Consider the following 19,768-nt stretch of genomic DNA (forward strand, 5'->3'; position numbering starts at 1 on the left):
ATTTTGGAAGGGTTTGTGAAGAATTGGTGTTAACTCTTTGTTTATGAAGACATTTGGGCCTGGGCTGTATGTGTATGTGGGGCCTGTGTTCAGTGCTCCAAGAGGCAGTTTATAACTCTGCCTTAGCCTTCACTTCCTGTTTGAGAATAACTTCAAGGTCAATGAGCAGTAAAAGATGAGGGCCTTCTCAGGCCTTTCCTGGGCCATGTGTACAGCCATGCACATATGCTTGGCTGTCTAGATTCTCAGGAATATTTTGGAGCGTTTCAAATCCTCCTATAAGAATCTCATTTTCCACTTTTTGTTTCTTAAGCTTTTTTTGGTAAGCCTTTTGTTAGCCCCAACAGTTATTACTTCCTCAGGTAGCCCTGGTGTTAAGTAATTACTGCTGACTGGTTTCAACAAATACCCTAGGGATAGGGTTGTTTTCATAGTGAACCCTGAGTCAGGTCAAATAAAGACAAGCCTTTTATTATCTTTATTTCAACGGAGCTTTTCAGGGAACTTTTAGACAGGTCAACGGTGATGGTTCTCAGAGATAGGACTTTTGGGGAGCGCCAAGCCCATTCTGTCTCCACTGCCTACAGTGACTGTTAGTCTAATTGTTCTCACAGCTACAATCACTGTGAGTCTGTTGGTTTTAGGGCTACTATGGAGCTAGGGAGAGAGGGATAGCCATGTTGTAGTTGTTGTTAGTTGCTGTGGAGTCGATTATGACTCATGGCAACCCCATGTGTTACAGAGTAGAGCTGCTCCATGGAGTTTTCTTGTCTGTAATCTTAACAGAAGGGGATCACCAGCCCTTCTGTGGTACCTCTGGGTGGCTTCAAACTGCCAACCTTTAGTAAGTGCTCCTCGGAATGTTGCAAAGCCTTTGTTAATTTCCAGAGTTCTGGAAAAAACTGATTTTGACATTTTTGCCAGTGTTTTCATTGATCTATGTAGGAGTAGGTTTTTGGAGGTCCTTACCCTGCCAGTCTAGAAGTAATTCCCATAACATTGTTTTAAGAGTGCTTTTTAAAGATGGAATGGGAAAAGCCATAGAAAGGTAGTATTTCCTGAAACTAGTGACCTGAGGAAACTTTGAGGAAACGTGAACTAACAGTTATTTGGAATAAAATACAAATAAGGTTGTATTTGAGACGGAATTCTCTTTAGAAGTTTAAAGTCTCAGGGGAGTTGCAGTAACATGGGAGACAAGTCCGCCTGTCTCAGATGCTCTTCTTTTTTACCTCTCACTTTGCTCTTGCAGGTGTACAGAGCCAATGGGCCGGATGGAGCTGTTGGCAGAGGTCAGAGAATTCACCTGCAGCTGTGGGACACGGCAGGGCAGGAGAGGTGAGAGCTTCACCTGTGCGCTTACTGGAGGAAAGGGGAAAACAGCTGCACTCTTCACACAGTGACCTGAGCAGGAAGAAGCCAGCCCATTAGTTGATTCGTACCTGAATAAATTATGCTGCCAAATTAACAGGAAATTTATCAGACTGAGATGATAATGGTGCCTTTATTTCATTCAAGATCAAAGGAAAAATGAATCCTTTTCAAAATGGACCTTCTTGTTTGTGGATCTTTCTCTTTTTTTGTAACTTGGACACTTGTCTCTATTTTCTCCACTTTACTATTTACTCAGCCACAAAGAAAAAGCTGCAAATTTCTATGCAATGTTTCTTCCTGATTATTGAAACCTAGTGGAAAATCTAGTAGAAATAAGTTTATGTGGTTAGAGGTTTGATTGACTCAAATAAAACACATGAAATCATGATATAAAATTGCAGTTAGTTAGCTAAAGCTTATGTTTTCTTTCACAGCTTTCTTTAAAAATATTGAAAGCTTTTTATTGTGGAAAACTTGAAACACATATAATAGTAGAAAGAACAGTATAGTGAACCTATGTACCCGTTGCCCAGTTTCAACAATTATCAAGTCCTGGTCAACCTTACTTCATGTGTACCCCTCACCACCTCTCACCCCCCAGATTATTTCAAAGCAAATTCCAGAAATCCTATCATTTGTAAATATTTTGATATGTATCTCTAAAAGATGGAAACCCTGGTAGCGTAGTGGTTAAGTGCTATGGCTGCTAACCAAAAGTGGCAGTTTGAATCCACCAGGCACTCCTTAGAAGCTCTATGGGACAGTTCTGCTCTGTCCTATAGGGTCACTATGAGTTGGAATCAACTCAGTGGCAACGGGTTATCTCTAAAAGATAAGGACTCTTTCTGTAAAACATTGTTTTTTTTATCGTAAAAATCTTTGTTAAGAAGTTTAGTCAAAAGGTGAGGTACAAATAGTGTGTATCAAACTGTAAAACATTGTTTTTAAAAATATTCAAGAAAAACCTAACATAGCTGATTAGATGACAAATTTATCCCACTATTTTCTTCCCTGTGCACCTGTGCATGTCAGCAGCAGGCTTTGCAGATAGGCAAGGAGAGAGGAAGCGGATGGGTAGAGGGAGAGAGGGGAGACCATAGGGAAGGCCTTGGCAGAGAAGGTACCAAGAAAGAATAGTGACTGAGTCAAAACTACTCCCACCTCAAAGTCTAGGAAATGATTACTAGAGATAAGATATTTCTGTAGAGACCCAAATTGAAAGGTCATGGAACAAACACATCCTGATGTCAAGTCAACATTTCACAGAACAGAGAAAATATTCAGAGCAGGCACCACTGCTCTTGGCCTGATTTACTCGTAACTGTACAACACTCGCTCGAGACCAGGGGATCATGACAGAGTTGTCGTCATCCCTGGCCAGCAGGCTGAGTTTTCAAATCACATGGTGTCTTAACACTTAAACTTCTATGATAAATAACTATAACTGGAAACTTTTGGAATATCATCATCTAATTGATGGATTTTGTGGGAGGCTGAGGACATTGCTGGTGGCCTTCGATTTCAGGAATGGGGCTGTTGCCTAGGTGACCAGTCTGCTTTTATGTTCCTAGGTTCCGTAGCTTGACAACAGCCTTCTTCAGAGATGCTATGGGATTCCTGCTGCTGTTTGATCTGACGAACGAGGAAAGTTTCCTCAATGTCAGAAACTGGATAAGTAAGTGTCACTGTTTCTCTGCCTCCCTTTCCCACTCCCCGCAACAGAAAGCCCTCTTAGGTTCTGCTTCTGTTATAAATTGTTTTACAGGAGCTCCTAGTGCTAATGCTGTTTAAAAGACCAAGATTTCTAGTTTAGGGGCAAAGATAACTGAAATACTCTGATTTATCTAGTCACACCAACTTTGATGTGTTGAGTGCTTCTAATATTCCAGGTATATGGCGATAGTTGACATGTAATCTCTTAATCTGTCTTTTCCACAGAGTGGACTTCTTTTCTCCCATTTTACAGATGAGGAAATGGAAGACTAAAGAAGTTAACTCTCTGTGTATCTGCATGCCTACTGTGTGCTGGCAATTCTTGTACTATCTTTGGGTCTTAAAAATATATCAGATAGATGTGGAAACCTTTTGGAGGCTTAGTAAATCACACCCCACTGCATGTCTCTTCTGTGCTTGGAGGCCCCTCCCTTCACTTTGAGGACCAGAGCCTCTGTGGAGGATCCCTTCTTGGGGGCTACAACTACATTAGCCCACGTGGTTGGTGCCTGGCGCCATCTTCGTCACTTCATTATGGCTCTTTGGAGAGATCTTAAGTGATTGGTTAATAGTTATTTAAAATCCTGCCACTTGACCAAATAACAGCAAGCTTGGAAAACCTTCTTCTTAAAATGAGTTTTTAATTAAGTTATTTATATAGTTCATTTAAGTTATTTATATAGTTCATTGATTTTCAAAGCATTTTCGTATACTTTGTATCATGTGATCTCCGCAGCCACCATGTGAGGAGATTAGGGCAAGTGGTGTGTCCTCATTTCAGGATGAGGTTGCTGAACCATAAAGAGTAGTTGGCATGTCCAAGGACATGGAGCCAAGAGTGGAAGAGGCTTGTGGCTTTCACTTCAGTGGCTTTTCATGGCCTTTCCGGACTAGCCTGGTTAGCAAGAGATGAAGAGCTATTTAACACTTTAAATACGCGTACCCTGAGTTTAAGCTCACTAGGCCTCACTTTGTTAAATGCCTGGCTGAGTTGCACATCTCATCTTCTTACAGCTTAGTGGTTGTGGTTCTTTCTAGTCCCTTATTCTCAGGCGTTGCTCAACATCCTCTTTGCCTCATCCCACAAGTTCTGGGGCTTGTGCAAGTCAAGGATCCTCACTAGAGATGTGCTCATAGGACCTTAGCATTGTAAAATAACCAGCCTACCTCACAGGAGGAACTCAAGCTCTGAGTCACAATTGCTGAATCTTGTGCTGTGTAGATAGTTAAAGAGCAAAATTATGTGAAATTATATGTGTTTTGTTTTGTTTTCCTCAGAGTGAAACAGTCCATATTGCTCAGTTAAAGAAAAAAAAAAAAAACCGTATACATATTATCGAAAATTTCTTATCCTCAATGGAAAGTGTCCACTTCCTCACACCCACCCTGGTTTAAAAAAAGGTACAAAGTTCATTGTCAAAGGTAGTAAAATCAAATCTTAGAAATAAAAATTTGTTAATTAAAAAACACATTTTATTTTTCCTCTGTTTGCCAGCATTTTGAGTATTCCAGGAATTATTCATTTCTTCTTTTTTTGCCAAAATAATTTTTATTACTTGTTTTTTTTTTCTAATCGGCTCAGGAAGAGGAGAGAGGGTCTGTACTCTCCTTTTGCTTCTCTAGAGCTGCCTTGTAGGGCCTTTTTCTCTTGTCCCCACATCTCTCAGGCCTTCTTGGGAAGAGGGCGAGAATCGGAAGGTGAGCCCAGTGCTGTTTAGGAGGCCAAGTGGTGAACTGAGTCTTTCAGACCTCAGTCTGAAATGTCGACGGCATCGGGCACTGCTGTATTCAGCCAGCTGTCCTCCTGGGGTTCAGAGGAAGCAGCAGGTAGTCTTCATCCAGGGGTGGCATATTTCTTACAGAAGCTTTAAAACCTTGAATTTCTAGCTTTTTCTTATGTGGCCTCATGTAAATGGTAAAGAACCCAAGAGGTTTCATGTTTACACCTTACATGTTTTTGCTGCTACGTTTTTATTCTTATCATTTCCTTTGTCTGGAAAGCCCTCCCACATCTACCCTCATTTTTTTTTTTTTTTTAACTGGTTAGAATTCTACTTATTCTTTAAAACTTGGCCAAAAAAAAAAGGCTTCCATGAAGCTTTGTGTGGTAGCTGTGGTTGGATTAGATTTTTTCATACCCCTTAGGATCCTCATCACAGACTGCCTGACATTGTAGTCAGTCGTATGTGTGCCTTTTTTCCTTTGGGCAGTTTTTCTAAATAAAATAATAGTTTTTCTAAGGGATTGATTAATTAATTTTTTTTAAATAGAAGTATTCAAGTCTTTATTGAAAATTAGAATAAAGGGAAATAAAAAGAAAAAATCAACAATAATTACATCTTAATAAGTACCCATTATTACTGGTCAATAACATAGCACTGGTAAGTGCTTTAATATACTAACTTAAAAAAATATACTAACTTAATAAAATATACTAACTTAAAAAAATATACTAACTTAGTGGGTCTCAAACTTGAGTGTGCATTAGAATCACCTGGAAAGCTTGTTAAAACAGATTGCTGGGCCCTACACCCAGAGTTTCTGACTCAGCAGGCCTGAGGGGGGACCTGAGAATTTGCATTTGTTCCTGGGTGATGCTGATGCTGCTGGTCAATGGACCTTACCCTGAGAACCACTAAATTAATTTACGGAACCCATAGGTGCTATGATTATCACCATTTACCGATGGGACAGCTGAAGTACAAAGGGGTCAAAAACTTCCCCAGGGCTACACAACTAGTAAATGGCAGAGCCAGGATTCAACCCAGGCACACTGGGTCTTGAGGCCATGCTCATGGCTACAATGAAGGACATGTTAGGTATTACCAGAGCACAGAGCCACTCTAGACAGCAAGGTTCCACAGGAGAGGTAACCTTGGAGCCGAGTCTTGAAGGAAGGGTAAGGAGTCCCTGAAGGAAGATTGTGGTGGAGACTTGGAGGTGTGGGAACAGCATGTGTAAACAGCTTAGAGGAAAGAAAGAGCATGGCTTTTCTTGGAAACAATACGTAGTTTTGTCTTACTTACCCCCAGTCTAAGGAGCCTTGGTGGTGCAGTGGTTAAGTGCTTGGCTGCTAACTGAAAGGTCAGTGGTTCGAACCCACCAGCCGCTTCGTGGGGGAAAGATGTGGCAGTCTGCTTCTGTGAAGATTACAGCCTCGGAAGCTCTATGGGTGGGAGCTTCTGTCCTATAGGAGCCCTGGTGGTATAGTGGTTAAGAGCTATAGCTGCTAACCAAAAGGTTGGCAGTTTGAATCCACCAGCCACTCCTTGGAAACCCTGTGGGGGCAGTTCTGCTCTGTCCTATAGGGTCTCTATGCATCGGAATTGACTTGACGGCAACAGGTGTAGGGTCGCTAAGGGTTGGAATCAACTTGACAGCAAAGAGTTTTATCCCTAGTCTTGTTACCGTAGTTGTCCCTTGAGGGCAAAAGAGCGTCCTAAAATTCGAAGCAAAGCAGCAGGCCTGTGCTAATACCCAGTAAATGCTCAGGGATTAGACTTTCTCTTGATAAGATACAATGAACACGACTTCATAATGAGGAACTAAAATGTCAACATTTTTCTGGTTAGCCATAATAAAAAATGAATTAGGCTGTAAACTTTGGGCATGTCTTATTTTGAAAGTTTGGGTTGCTTTAATTTCATTACAGGATGTTATGAGTAAAAAATAACCCTTTATTTTTCTTTTTGGGAAGATTAAACTAATTTAGTGAAGCTCTTTTGTTTGATTTCGTTGCTTTTAAAAACTATGCCTATTGCAGATTGTCAGGGGAGAAGAAACAAGAGCTGTGGAACAAGAACTAGCCCCCTGATTCCTCCTGGTTCTGTTGACAGGATCATTTACTATTTATTCTGGGTCTTCTCTCCTCATTTAGTCCTGTATCTTGTTTGTTTTAAATGAAATTGATGCTGCCTTAGGATAATAGAACAATATGAAAAACAACATTTCAGATAGAAATAGGCGAGTTTATAGATGACAATTGCTTTAAAAATGTCTTTGGTATGGTGAGAAAAGGTATGAAACATAGAGCTTTAAGGTTAGTAATAAACACCCAAAAATAAGCACTAGGAAATCTGTGAAATTTCTTTTCAAATGATAGCCAGGTGGTGTGTGTGTACACTTTTGGAGGGTGCATTATGAATGTGTGAACATACTCTGTGGTATAAATAAGATGAATATGTGTTTGAGGACAGCATCTCTCCCATCCATTCAGTTTTACAGATGAGGTTATGGATGCTTTGAAAGTTATATCAGTTTCTTCTATCTGTATATCCATTTATAGTTTTGAAGCATTTTTGCATTTATTCTCCATTGATGATAACACACATTATTATCTACCTATAATATTTTTTTATCTTCTTGTATTACTAGGCCAGCTGCAAATGCATGCATATTGTGAAAACCCAGACATAGTGTTGTGTGGAAATAAGAGTGATTTGGAAGAGCAGAGGGTAGTCAAAGAAGAGGCAGCCAAAGAACTTGCAGAGAAATATGGGTGAGTATTTTTGTGGAGAAATCTAGAGAAAATATTCCCAATATAAACATTACCACATGAAGGGGAAGTACAAAAGCAAAAAATTCAGATGTAGTTCTTGGTAATATCAAGTCCCTACTTTGCGTAATATTATATAATATTTGAGTAATATGTGACAGTGAGAGCCATTGAAAAGGCATGGGGTGAGGACCTTCATTCAGTGTTTCAGCCCCATTTTCTCAGTCTCTTAGAACTTGTGGAAAGATAGCTTCAGGGGCCAATGCTGAAGGCCTTTTTTCTAAGATGCAAAGAGGAGATTCTTTGAATGAAAATATCTTCTATGTTCAGCAAGGAAATTTGAAGGCCAGTTTGTATGCTGTTCCAGAGAGCTCCAGTATACAAGAAGGCCTTGGTGGTATCTCAGGGGCTGCCTTTGAAATTTCTGTGCTGGGAGAGGGGTGTGAGGATCCCTTTTGGTTCAGGCTATGTACCTGCGGTCAAGGGTCAGCAAAGTCATCTCAGGAAACAGGATCATAGCAGCAGCAGCAGCAGCAGCAGCAGCATGAACTGGACATGAAAGAAGGGGTCAGCTGCTGCTTGTTAAAGTGGGAGGGCACCTCTATGGCAGAAGACTTTCTGCCTCTAATACAATGAGAATCAAAGTGTGTCTGTATTAATTACCCTTACTATATAAGTGGGAGGCAGCCAGTGTGGTTGGAAGGGAGATGAGAAGACAGAGAGATGGAGTGGTGTGGTTTGTAGGGAATGTTACCCAGGTAGTAGCAGGTTGGGAAGGGAGAGAGATGAAGTGGTGTGGTTTGCAGGAAATGTTACCCAGGTAGTGGCCCTGGTTTTAGGAGGGGGCCAGGGCAGGCCCCTTCCCTTCTCATTGTGTAAACACTGCTTTGTTCTTCCTTTCCATTGGCTAGAGATTCAGAAAGTACTCAGGATAAGGAGTCATATTGAGAAAGGAGTGGAAGGGTAGGTTGGCGAGGTGGGGAGAAGCCTGACTCTGGAGGGCTTTGAATGCCAGAAAAGGTGATTAGCCTTGATCCCTGGGGACAGTGAGTTTCTGAGAACCTTTGAACATGGAGGGGTATTAGGCATACTTTCCCAGATCAGTCTGGGGCTGTGGGTAGGGTGAGCTGGAGGGAGGAAGACCAGAGACAGGGAGATTGCAGAGATCTGTGAGGTGAGTAGGGCTGGATTTATGAACAGGAAAAGGAGGAGTAAATCAAAATACACAGAGAGCTAGGATGGGGCAAAACAGGGTTTTAAATCTGCCTCGGTTCTAGCTCACTCGGGGATTCCTATCAGTAATACTGGCTTACTCTGGTGAGGATTTGCAATTGGATGTAGATATTTTCATCCTGGGGTTGGTGGTTTTTTACCCTGGTTGCATGTTGGAAATACATGGGAACTTTTAGAAAATACTCATTTCTACCTCCGTGCTTCTGACGTAATTGGTCTGGGGTGTTATAGTAATCAGGGGTCAATTGGAGAAGAATACCTGTATATAATGGGATTTTTTTATGTGGGGATTTGATCTTATGCAATTGTGGGAGCTGGTAAAGCAGCCTCTATAAGGTACTGTCTTTGTGTCTGATGCTGGAGCTTGATGTTCACGTGGCAGGTAGTCAGGAAGGGAAGATGGATACAAAGGGGGGAGAGCAGGAACAAGCTGGGACCCACAGGATGGAATGAAGCCCTAGGCAGTTCTTATTGTCTCTGACCTTGATGGTTACTGGCGTCCTGCAGAAGCCAGGCCCTTCATCACAGAGCTAAACACAAACTCCTGGCTCAGGAGTCAGAGAAGCTGAAGGAGGATCCAGGGGAAGGTGGATCTGGGCAAGAAGATGAGTCAGCAGATAAGCAACAACCAAATGCTGCTGCTTCACTTCCGCCCTCCTGTCTCCCCCAGACTCTCTCTTGTGGCCTGCCCAAACCAGAAAGGGAATTCTGGGAAATGTTCAACCGAGCCAAGTTGACACAATACAAAGCCACCACAAGTGGGGGGGGCCTGGGCATTGTAGTTTTTAAAAGCTCCCCGCCCCCCACGTGATTTTGGGGCAGTGGTTGAGAACACAGGCTAATGTGATTCCGATGTAGAGGTTGGTAGAGCCCACAGGTGATTCTAGAATGCTCCCCAGCCTCTCTTGAGAAGTGCCATAATGGGAAGAAATGAGGGAGGGATCAAGTACCACAGAGAATACCGAATTGTTGAAGCTGGGAGCTGTGTTGCAAGAGGGTAAGGAGGAAATAAGTGATGAAGCAATGGAAACCATGGACTAGACCGTGCTTTTGAGAAGTGTGTTGGTATAGGCAAAAAAATAGGGCACCTGGGGTGTTAGCTGGATCAACCAGGACGTTCTCAAGTCCTGGGGAGATGCAGGGCTGACTTCCTCCCCCTCTGAGCATCTTCAGCCTCTTGCTTGTTCCCTCTGTTCCAGTCCTCAGGATTCCACAGCCTGCCTGGTCTCAAAGAGCCCTGCATTGTCTTCCGTCCGTCATATTGAGAATCCAAGGAATGCAGGCAGTGTCCGTGTCTGTGCACAGCTACCGTGTCTGCAGAGTATTGCATAGACAGGATTCATTCTAAGGTTTTTGAGTTGAGTTAAAGTGAGAGGAGAAGGGATTAGCAGATAAGAATAACTGAAACTCTTGGAGAAGAAAGGAAAGAGGTGGAAACAGAATTCCCTTAGAATTTGGGAAGCGTAAAGTACAGTTCCGATGGCTGTTTGACAGCTCCAGAGGAAAAAATGATCAAGTCATTTGGTTCGCGTGCATTTCACAAATCTGAGATATAAGTTTATTATTATTTTCACAGATGTCTTGTTTCATACTAGTAATGGTAACATTCTCATTGGTAGCGTATGTACTGACTCTGCTGCTATTTTTTGAGTGTCTCAGGACCGTTAGCTCATCTGTGTGTTAACAATCAAAAAACTGGGTGCAGTTTACTCCTTATCTTCATGCCGTTTGCATGTGCTCTGCTCAATTTGCATTCTTTGTTACTATTGTGCCACCTTCTAGCCTCAATTCATAAAAATGAATCATTGGTTCAAAAGTGGTTTATTGAAACTTGCAGAGATGAAAATGGTGGCATGGAAGACCTTGACTCAGAAAAACTTTACAAAGCTAAAAAAGAACAGGCTACCATGCAAATATGGGACATAAATCTGCGTGTACTGGGACAAATAAATCTGAGAATGTAAGCAGCCAAAACTGGAAAGAGGGAATTGGATGCAGGATGGTGAACATCAGAAAATTTATATTTAGGAGACTAAAAATCCATCAGCCCTTACTTCATCAGGCTTTTTTTTTTTTTTTTTGGCTGTGAGACTTGGTTAAACAGTAACATGAAGCTCTTCGATCACTTTCTAACAAAACACGGTGACCTCTCTGGCAAACCAATTGAGTTTTCCCAGAACAAGTGCAGAGTAATGCTTTCCAGTCTGCTATGTTGAATGATGTTGTCAACGAAGTCAGAAGAGACCAACACAGAGGCTTATCCAAACTTGTACTCCTCACAGCTCAAACTATTACAGTTCACGCTGTTGCTGAGACACTCGAAAAATAGCAGCAGAGTCAGTGACAAACAGAAGAGCAAGTAGAATGCAACATTGACAACGCACCTCTTCTAAAAACCTCTTCTAGATGGCATTATTAGACCTCAGACTTTACTGTGCATCAGAATCACCTGATGGCTGGCTCCCAGCACGGAGTCTCTGATCACATAGGTCTGGGGTGAAGCCCACCTATTTACAATTCTAACTACTACTGAACTTGCTGCTGCTGGTTCAGGAAGCACTTTGAGAACCACTGGTGTAGATGCTACATTACCATCAGGAGTGCATGCTAGTAGAGGCTTTCCTTGACTGTATAGTTGGGTAGAATTATTTATGCACAGACTGTGGACCAGTTGTCTACATGTGCCACGCATATGTGAGGGAAATGTGCTCAGTGACTTATCCCTGGTAAAATCCGTGTCAGAGAGGAGGATTTTGTCTAGTCCAGTTGATTGTATCAACTGTGACGTCCACTGGGGCCCCAGCACTGGGCTTGGTACTGAGGGAGCATCAGCCAGGAGAGCAGGCAAGGACTTTACTCTGTGAGCAAAAGCTGTTCCTCTAAATGCCCACCCACACTCTACTTTGTTCACAGAGGAGAGTTGGTGGTCATAATAAGCTTTTTGTTCTTGATTCAGGGTTGAGAGAAATAGAGAAAACTAAAAATGACCAAAGCGTGATGGCTGAATGTACGTATTTCACCAGCTGTGTAAAGAAATCGGTGGCAAGTATAAAACTGCTTTTTCTTACTGAAGGCTGCTGTCTGTTGATGAAGAGGGCACTCGCCAGTCTCTGGAATGAAGGATGAGTCAAAAACATTTATTTACAACATTAATAATATTGACAAAGATCGTTTTGGGGGTTTCAAGGGGCTTAGTTTAGCAGGAGGTTCAGTATCTTATCTAGTTTGACAAAATTGTGTATGCACAAAGTGTGAACAGATTGTCTACATGTGCCGTGCAAGGCGAGGGGAATGTGTCAGTGATTTACCACAGAGAGGACCAGGCAACATGGGGTCTAAATAGCTGGATCTCTAATAGCTCCATTCTTTGCAAACTTATGACATTCTTCCCTTATTCTAGAAATTAATGGTGAATAAATTAGGTGATCATTTATACCTAATCAGAAAGGAGACCTGGTGGTGGAATGGTTAAATGAACTGCAACCAAACATACAAAACTCATTTCCAGAACCCAGAGCAACCTAACAGGGGATCCGGATTTCATTTGCCACAGTCTCAGAGGTTGAAACGGTCAGCATTCCAGCCTTTTCCTGAAAATGCCTGTTCATGTAGAATCCAGTAGATTATGAAAAGTAGTCTTTAGTGAGAAATTTCTCCACAATTTCTGGATTCACATGTGAACCCAGTATCCAGAACCGTTTGACCATCAAACACACACTTGTGGTCATTTCTGATAACCTCTAACTGGGTTTTAGTATCTTCTAAATTTGTGAAATAAATAATAGAAAAGTAGCCAGCTGGACATGGAATCTGACCTAGGGTGTGAACTGAGTATAGATATCTTTGTGAAAAACTATGAAATAGTAATGCCCCTCTCATTGATTTGGAGCTGTTTATCATTTTGTTCATTTAACTTTTTTTTATTTTAAAACTTGCCATTAATCTGTTTTTTAAAAACGTACCAAAATTGGTGGTCTGCATGTGCTCCAAATGCCTGTTACGGGGTCGTTTATGGACTGATACCTCAGTTAGGTGCACAGAATGTTTTGTGTGGCAGTGCTGCTCTCTGACCATGTGACGCTAGCACCACCATGTGGAGAGAGGGAACAACACCGTTCTGTCTGTAGCTCAAAGAGGACACCTAATGATCTTCAGTTCTAAGCTAAAATTGCTACGTTTTTCACAGTAAAAAAATGCCTAGTAAATTTTAGGAAAAGCCGGGTATTTTTTAGGGGAGAAAACAAAACCATTAGACTACGATGTATTGAGCGCTTGTTGGGTGCCAGGCTTGTGCTAGGTACTTTATACGTATGATCTCATTTCTCCCTCACCGCGACCCCATGAGTCACTGTTACTCCTCTTTAGAGACCTGGAGGTGGAGGCTCCAGAGCTAGAAGTGGGGAGATGGGTAGTTGGCTCTAGAACCCAGAATCTTAATGACTGTATGTTATTCCCTCATTTATCCTCACCTCTCTCTCCAGCCCCAAATGTTGAGATATTTTTGTATCGCTTTTAAAAGATGTATAACATGTTTAACAGAAGTGTTTAGGTAAACTAGCAGCAAATTCCTTCTAAAAACCAACATCAGGAACCTTTGGACATACAAACATTTTTAGTACTATCCACCAGACTTCCTATGCCCTGGGGACGGGCAGAGCCATCAACATTGCAGATGTAAGCACCAGGCACATTTTTGTCTCTGGGGCATCATTTCCTTAATGAAGGAAAGTCTTAATTTGGGATCTTCTTTCTGTGTGGATTTCATCTCGTTCGCTTTTCCTCTGGCACCTCAAAGAGCTGGGAGTGGAGTGAATGCTACCATGTTGTTGCTGCTGTGGGCTGTTGAGTCAATTCTGACTCATAGCAACCGTGTAGGACACAGGAGAAACTGCCCCATAGGGTTTCCAGGGAGTGGCTGGCGGTTCAAACTGCTGATGTTTTAGTTAGCATCCTGAGCTCTTAACCACTTCTCCACCAGGGCTCCTGGAATGCTATCAAGCATCCATTTATTTCTGTAGGAACAAAAACTGTATTGCCTCAAATGCTCAGAAGACTCTGAAAGATTAGTCTAAAGATTTTAAGGCTGTTAACCTGACTCCTGGTCATGTGGCCTAGAGGTTCACATAGGACAGGAAAATACACTTTTAATTGAAAGATAGAAGTTTGTTACCTGAATTTGGAGTTATAAATCTAAATTATATCTTGTTAGTAGTGTATCTTTTAATAGAATTGACTTAGAAGTTTATAACTTAACTCCTACACCCTGAAATTCTACTAATTCAGTGTTGAAGTTAATAACACTGGACAGTAGCCCATAGCTCTGCCAGCGGTATCAGCCATTTACACCTTGGTATTAATCAGTAAGGAGCCCTGGTGGTGCAGTGGTTAAACACTCAGCTGCTAACTGAAAGGTTGGTGGTTCAAACCCACCCAGTGGCTTCTTGGGAGAAAAGACCTGGCGATCTCCTCCTATAAAGATTTCAGCCTTTGAAACCCTATGGGACATTTCTCCTTTGTCCTATAGGGTCGCTATAAGTTGGAGTTGACTCGATGGCACACAACAACAACGATAACAGTAAGTAAGATCCCTTCCTCCCAGCATTTAGTGAAGGTACTTGGGCAATGAGGAGTTTGATGAGAAGTGAAGCACATGAAGCGCTTTGGCTAGGACAGGCCTGAGTGAGCCGTCCCTGCTGTAGGGAAGCATGGTCCCAGGCACCAGCATTTAGGACGGTACCATAGATTTTACAGACCACCTACGTGGATGAAACACTCTTGTGGGCCAGTCTGGGAGTTTAAGGTTTAAAAGTGAAATAAGGAGCCCTGGTGGCTCAGTGGTTAAGCTCTTACCTACTAACAGAAAGGTCAACTGTTCAAACCCACCAGGCGCTCTGTGGGAGAAAGACCTGGCGATCTGCTCCTGTAAAGATTACAGCCTAGGAAATGCTATGGGGCAACTCTACTGGATGGCACCTAGCAAAACAGTGTTGCTAAGCTTTTGGATCCATGATTGTCCATGATCCAGTGACATTTTTTTTATGGGATGATGTATTCTGAGTGTTAAACAACAAAATTACAAACATGCATTTGTAACCTAACCCATTTCTGTGAAAATAAGAAACACTCATCAAGTGTTTACTGTGTGTCAGGTTCTGAACAAGGTGCTTTAGACATTAACTCACTTCATCCTTACAGAAAAGTACTGATAGCCAGTTTTATAGAGGCACGGATTTACACAGTTGGTAAGAAGTAGAAGAAAAAGAGAATTGATGTTTTGCAACGTCTAAAATTTTATAAAATTTTTGGAAGTTTTCCATCTCTGTTAGGAATGCAGTGTGAGTTGCTTTATTTTATTGTCTTACTTTTTAATGTACCCTGGGTGTCGTAAATTTCTTTTTTATCATCTAATATATTTGTACTTTCCTTATTTTCTAAGTGAATTATCAAGGGCAGAGGCTTCTGTCCTTCCCCTCCACATTTGTCACCTGAGTGGTCTCTGTCTTCCAGAATTCCCTACTTTGAAACCAGCGCTGCCAATGGGACAAACATAAGTCAGGCGATCGAGATGCTCCTGGACCTGATAATGAAGCGTATGGAACGGTGTGTGGACAAGTCCTGGATTCCTGAAGGAGTGGTGCGATCCAACGGCCATGCCTCCACAGACCAGCTAAGTGAGGAGAAGGAGAAGGGGACCTGTGGCTGCTGAAAAGGCAAGCCAGCCACACAGTAATTCCAGCGGCCTGTCTGTGGTCTCCTCTGCGGCTGATACACAGCGCAGTGAGGGATCCATGGCACTGGGGGAACTGCTTCTCACCACCCCAGTTAGACCTGTCAGTCAAGCATCCAGTTCAAAAATTAATTTTCTGGAGCTTTGTAAATATTTCTTTTAAGATTCCGCCTGAGAGTTAGGAGCAAGATTTCAGAGAGCCAAGAGTGCCTTAATAAAACTTTAGCCCATGGCAGTTGATGATTCATGGATTTTACAGCCGCAGAAGAGTCCATTTATTACATAGGATGGCTGAGGGCACTGTCACCTGCTGTCCTTCAGCTAGGCCTGGAGTCCCACATTCAAGATCTTAGATGCAAATTTAAACTATCCAAATTAAAGAGTACCTTTGGTACTCTGCGTGTACCAGAGGTGAACTTCTAAAATGTTGTCTAACCCACTTGAATATTAAACAAGAATATACACACATATCAGTTCAGTGCCTTTGAATAGTATTAGTTTCATGTAAGCATCCCCTTTAGCATGAACATGGATCTACAGACCCTGGGTAAGCAGAATTGACCAATGGTACACTCATTGTGACTTTTCTATTTTGTGGGAGAGGGATTGAGGAGCCTGGGGCAGGGGTGGTTTAATGTAGTGTGAGCAACTGAAGTGGGGCTGCTCGTTCCCTACTGTATTCCCATTGCTCTGAAGGGTTGAATGAAGGAAGGGTCAGGGAACTAGATTTTATGGCTTCAGTTCACTGTGATCTGTGCGTTTATACTCGGCCTATGTGCTGGCCACGTATGAGTACAGCTGGTGTTTGTGCCAAAGTTCTTTGTGACAAGCAAACATTTAGCTGCTTTTTCTTCATGTTTATAATGTGGGTCCAGCGTCCTCAGACTGCAGTTTCCATTAGCTTGTAAACAACCAATCTTCTTTCTTCACCAACAGGCTCTGTATTGATATCTGCAATTTGTTTTATTTTTACATGGGTGGTACTGAAGGAATTACTTTTCAATTACATTAAATGTCTGTTTGCTATCTGGTAGAAGATGGATGTTTGTGTTTAAGCAGTCACATTTGTCCTCTGGTTCAGTGTAAGAAAAATTAAGTGTTTTATAGCCTGTATTTTCCATTGAGATCACAAATGTTTACTTGCTGGGTCTTGCCAAAGCCATGTAATTCTGCTGCATTGCCAAAGTGTCTTCACACCAAATCGAAGGTGGTTTTAAAACATGCTTTATGGCAGTTGTTTATAAAGTTCAAAGATATTTCATTTAGGGGAAGATTCTTACTTATTACATTGGTTTAAATAAAGTAGATTAATATTTCCAGAGAGCCTAATGGCTATTTTGCAAGAAACACCACTAATAATTTAAATAGAGAATCAAAATCAATGTTTTTGTGGCAGTAAATGTTTGGTAGAACTGTAATTAGAAAAATATAAGTTTGATAGAAAATAATTACTTCTATACAATAGCTTCAAAATGGCTTTTATTGAGCACCTATCTTGCTTCTTACCACTGCCCCTCCCACCACCCCCATAACAGACTTAGCCGTGGTTACTAAGATTTTTCATATTTCTGTCTTTGAAATGGGGGCTTATTTTATATACTAAAGAACTCATTGGGTCCTATGCATTTGAATTGTATGTTCTAATGAAGAAAGGATTCAGATTCAAGATTAAAGTCATAACCACACAGGAGTGCCTTCTAAGATTGCCATAAGACTTCAGAGGAATGAATCATAATTTTACAGATAGATATCAGAGTATATTTTATATGGTAGTTAAAAATAAGACAATATCTGCATGTTTTCATTTTTAAGAACCAAATGAATAATTAGCTACAGATCACATTGGCCTTAAACATACACAGTTAAACGTGTACATGATATACCGCACACACAAGCACCACCTTTAATTATTGAAATAACCTGTACTCTCTTTGGAACTCATTTTCTTAAATTTGATATTGAAGTTCAATATATTTTGTGTATCAATGTATTTTTTCTATTCACAAGGCTGTGTAAAAGTGAAATGTATCTTCAGGGGTCCTTGTGCCAATTAAGCTTATAATAAAAAGCTGTCTAGTCAAGTTTGTGTGCGACTGTGACTTCATTTCCCATCACAATGAGGACTGAAACAAGAAGTCATAATGGTCCTTGGGAAAGAAAGTTTTAATTCTACTGAAGGGCACCAAATTCATGGATACAAATTCCATTAAGTGTTAACTGAGCAGCCAGCCAAAACAACATACTCTGGAGGAAGTAACTCAAATATGTTATCAAACATTTAGTGAGCACCTATAGGGTGGGAACTGTTGTATGAGGCAATCTCAGATGAACAAAACAAGGATGGAAAGGGACTGAACTAAAGTGGGCTGGGCCTTGAAGGTATGGATACAAGAGACATTGGCAGGAGTGCAATCATTGATTGGATGAGAAGGCAATACGTAGGGAGATGGCCTTTCCGACCTTATGTCCACCTCATTCACTCCTCCAGAGGCACACTGGCCTCCTTGGAAAAGTCAAGTGTGTTCTTGCCTCATGGCTTTTGCATTTGCTGTTCCCTCTGTCTGGAATGCTATTCTTCCATATGTCTGTATGACCCTGCCCTCATTTTCTTCAAGATTTTCAAATGTCACCTCATCCCAAAGGACTTTATTGACTACTTTGTGTAAAAGGGAGGCCCTGGGTAGTGCAAATGCTTAACACGCTTAGCAGCTAGCCAAAAGGTTGGAGGTTCCAGTCCACCCAGAGGCCCGTCAGAAAAAGGCCTGGTGATCTGCTGCTGAACAGTCAGTCATTGAAAGCCATAAGGAGCACGCTGTTACTCTGACACGGTTGGAGTCAACTCCATGACAACCTTTAGGTTAGTAGTTGAGCACAAGCTATTTGCTCCACCCCAACTGCAGGGTTACTGGCTATTCCTTAATCTCTTGTCAACCCTGTATTTCATTATAATAATTGAAAAATTAAAAAAGTTCTGAAGGCTGGTTATGCACCCATTAACCCAAAGAGAAGCACTGAGTATGGCCATAGGCTGAAGAGAACAAAGTCTCAGATGAAGATTTAGAGTATGGGATTCACACAGATAAGGGAATGTAGCCTCTGACATCGGAGGTAAGAGGGTAAAGCTGGATGGGAAGGATAGGAAATTTGTTGCTGAAGCAGCAAGATAAAACACCTGGAAGGAAGAAGGAATGTGCAAAGGGCTTGAGAAAATGGGTGAGTCTTGTCTATAATTGTTGAAGGGGTCAGGAGAGAGAAAAGATTAAAAAAAAAAAAAAAAAGATTAAGGAGGCTAAAATATGTGTCAGGCAGACATTTGTTATTCAAATTTCTGCTATGTCCCTCAGCTATTTAACATTGTTCTGAAATGACTAGTCAAGTGATTAGACAAGAAAACTAAGTGTAAGTATTAAGAGCTACAGCTGCTAACCAAAAGCTTGGCAGTTTGAATCCACCAGACACTCCCTGGAAACCCTATGAGGCAGTTCTACACTGTCCTATAGGGTCGCTATGAGTCAGAATTGACAGCAATGGGTTAGTCAGTTATCCAAAAAATGGAAAAAAAAAAGAATTTGCAGATTATGACTAGATAAGCTCTTTTAAAGTAAAAAAAAAAAAAGCCAGGGAAGCACTGAATAAAAAGGTCAGTGAAGACAGAAGGAGGAGCACTGGAGATAAACCTAGTTATTTTAAAAATTACAATAATTTAAACATTTGGAAACTGGTGCATAAATAGATAAATCAGTGGAACAAAGCAGAGAGTCCAGCGGTAAATCCATAGAGAAATGGCATTTTGAATTAATGGGGGAAAAGGATGCCTTACAAATAAAATATTTCTGCATAGAAAAACACCGTAAGAAAATATAAAATATTGATAAATTTGGTGAGCGGTTTGTAAATACATGCTAGAAAAGGGTTAACTTTCTTAACATATGAAATGCTGTTAAAAAATCTACAAGACAATAGAAAATCGTGTACAGGACATAAACAGGCAATTCACAGAAAAAATAGATTTCAAACATTTGTAAAGATTCTTCATTCACAACTAAAATGCAAGTTAAAATAATAACGAAAAACATTTTTACCTCAAAAGCCAAAACCCGTTGCCGTGGAGTCGATTCCGACTCATAGCTGCCTTATAAGACAGAGTGAAACTGTCCCATGGTTTCCAACGAGCCGGCCTTTTGGGGGAGCAGCTGAGCTCCTACATTTGACAAGGGTGTGGTGAA

General features: G+C 41.3%; 1 protein-coding gene and 1 long non-coding RNA gene across 4 annotated transcripts in view; both read left to right on the forward strand.

Moving 5' to 3' along the window:
* RAB27A (RAB27A, member RAS oncogene family) overlaps positions 1-17,623 on the forward strand; it is an 87,281-nt gene extending 69,658 nt beyond the window's left edge. For all 3 annotated transcript variants that reach the window (XM_023558252.2, XM_003418323.4, XM_064267526.1), the window contains 4 exons: positions 1,253-1,338; positions 2,946-3,049; positions 7,462-7,585; positions 15,323-17,623. In XM_023558252.2, the coding sequence (XP_023414020.1) occupies positions 1,253-1,338; positions 2,946-3,049; positions 7,462-7,585; positions 15,323-15,521 (513 nt within the window). In that variant the 3' untranslated portion in view covers positions 15,522-17,623. The remainder of the gene's footprint in view (positions 1-1,252; positions 1,339-2,945; positions 3,050-7,461; positions 7,586-15,322) is intronic.
* On the forward strand, positions 7,596-11,106 carry LOC111752861 (uncharacterized). Its single transcript, XR_002787750.2, has 2 exons — positions 7,596-8,340; positions 8,403-11,106. It is a non-coding gene; the product is annotated as an uncharacterized LOC111752861 (long non-coding RNA).
* Positions 17,624-19,768: the final 2,145 nt, after the last annotated feature.

Source organism: Loxodonta africana, chromosome 13, assembly GCF_030014295.1.
Source record: "Loxodonta africana isolate mLoxAfr1 chromosome 13, mLoxAfr1.hap2, whole genome shotgun sequence".
Classification (NCBI taxonomy): domain Eukaryota; kingdom Metazoa; phylum Chordata; class Mammalia; order Proboscidea; family Elephantidae; genus Loxodonta; species Loxodonta africana.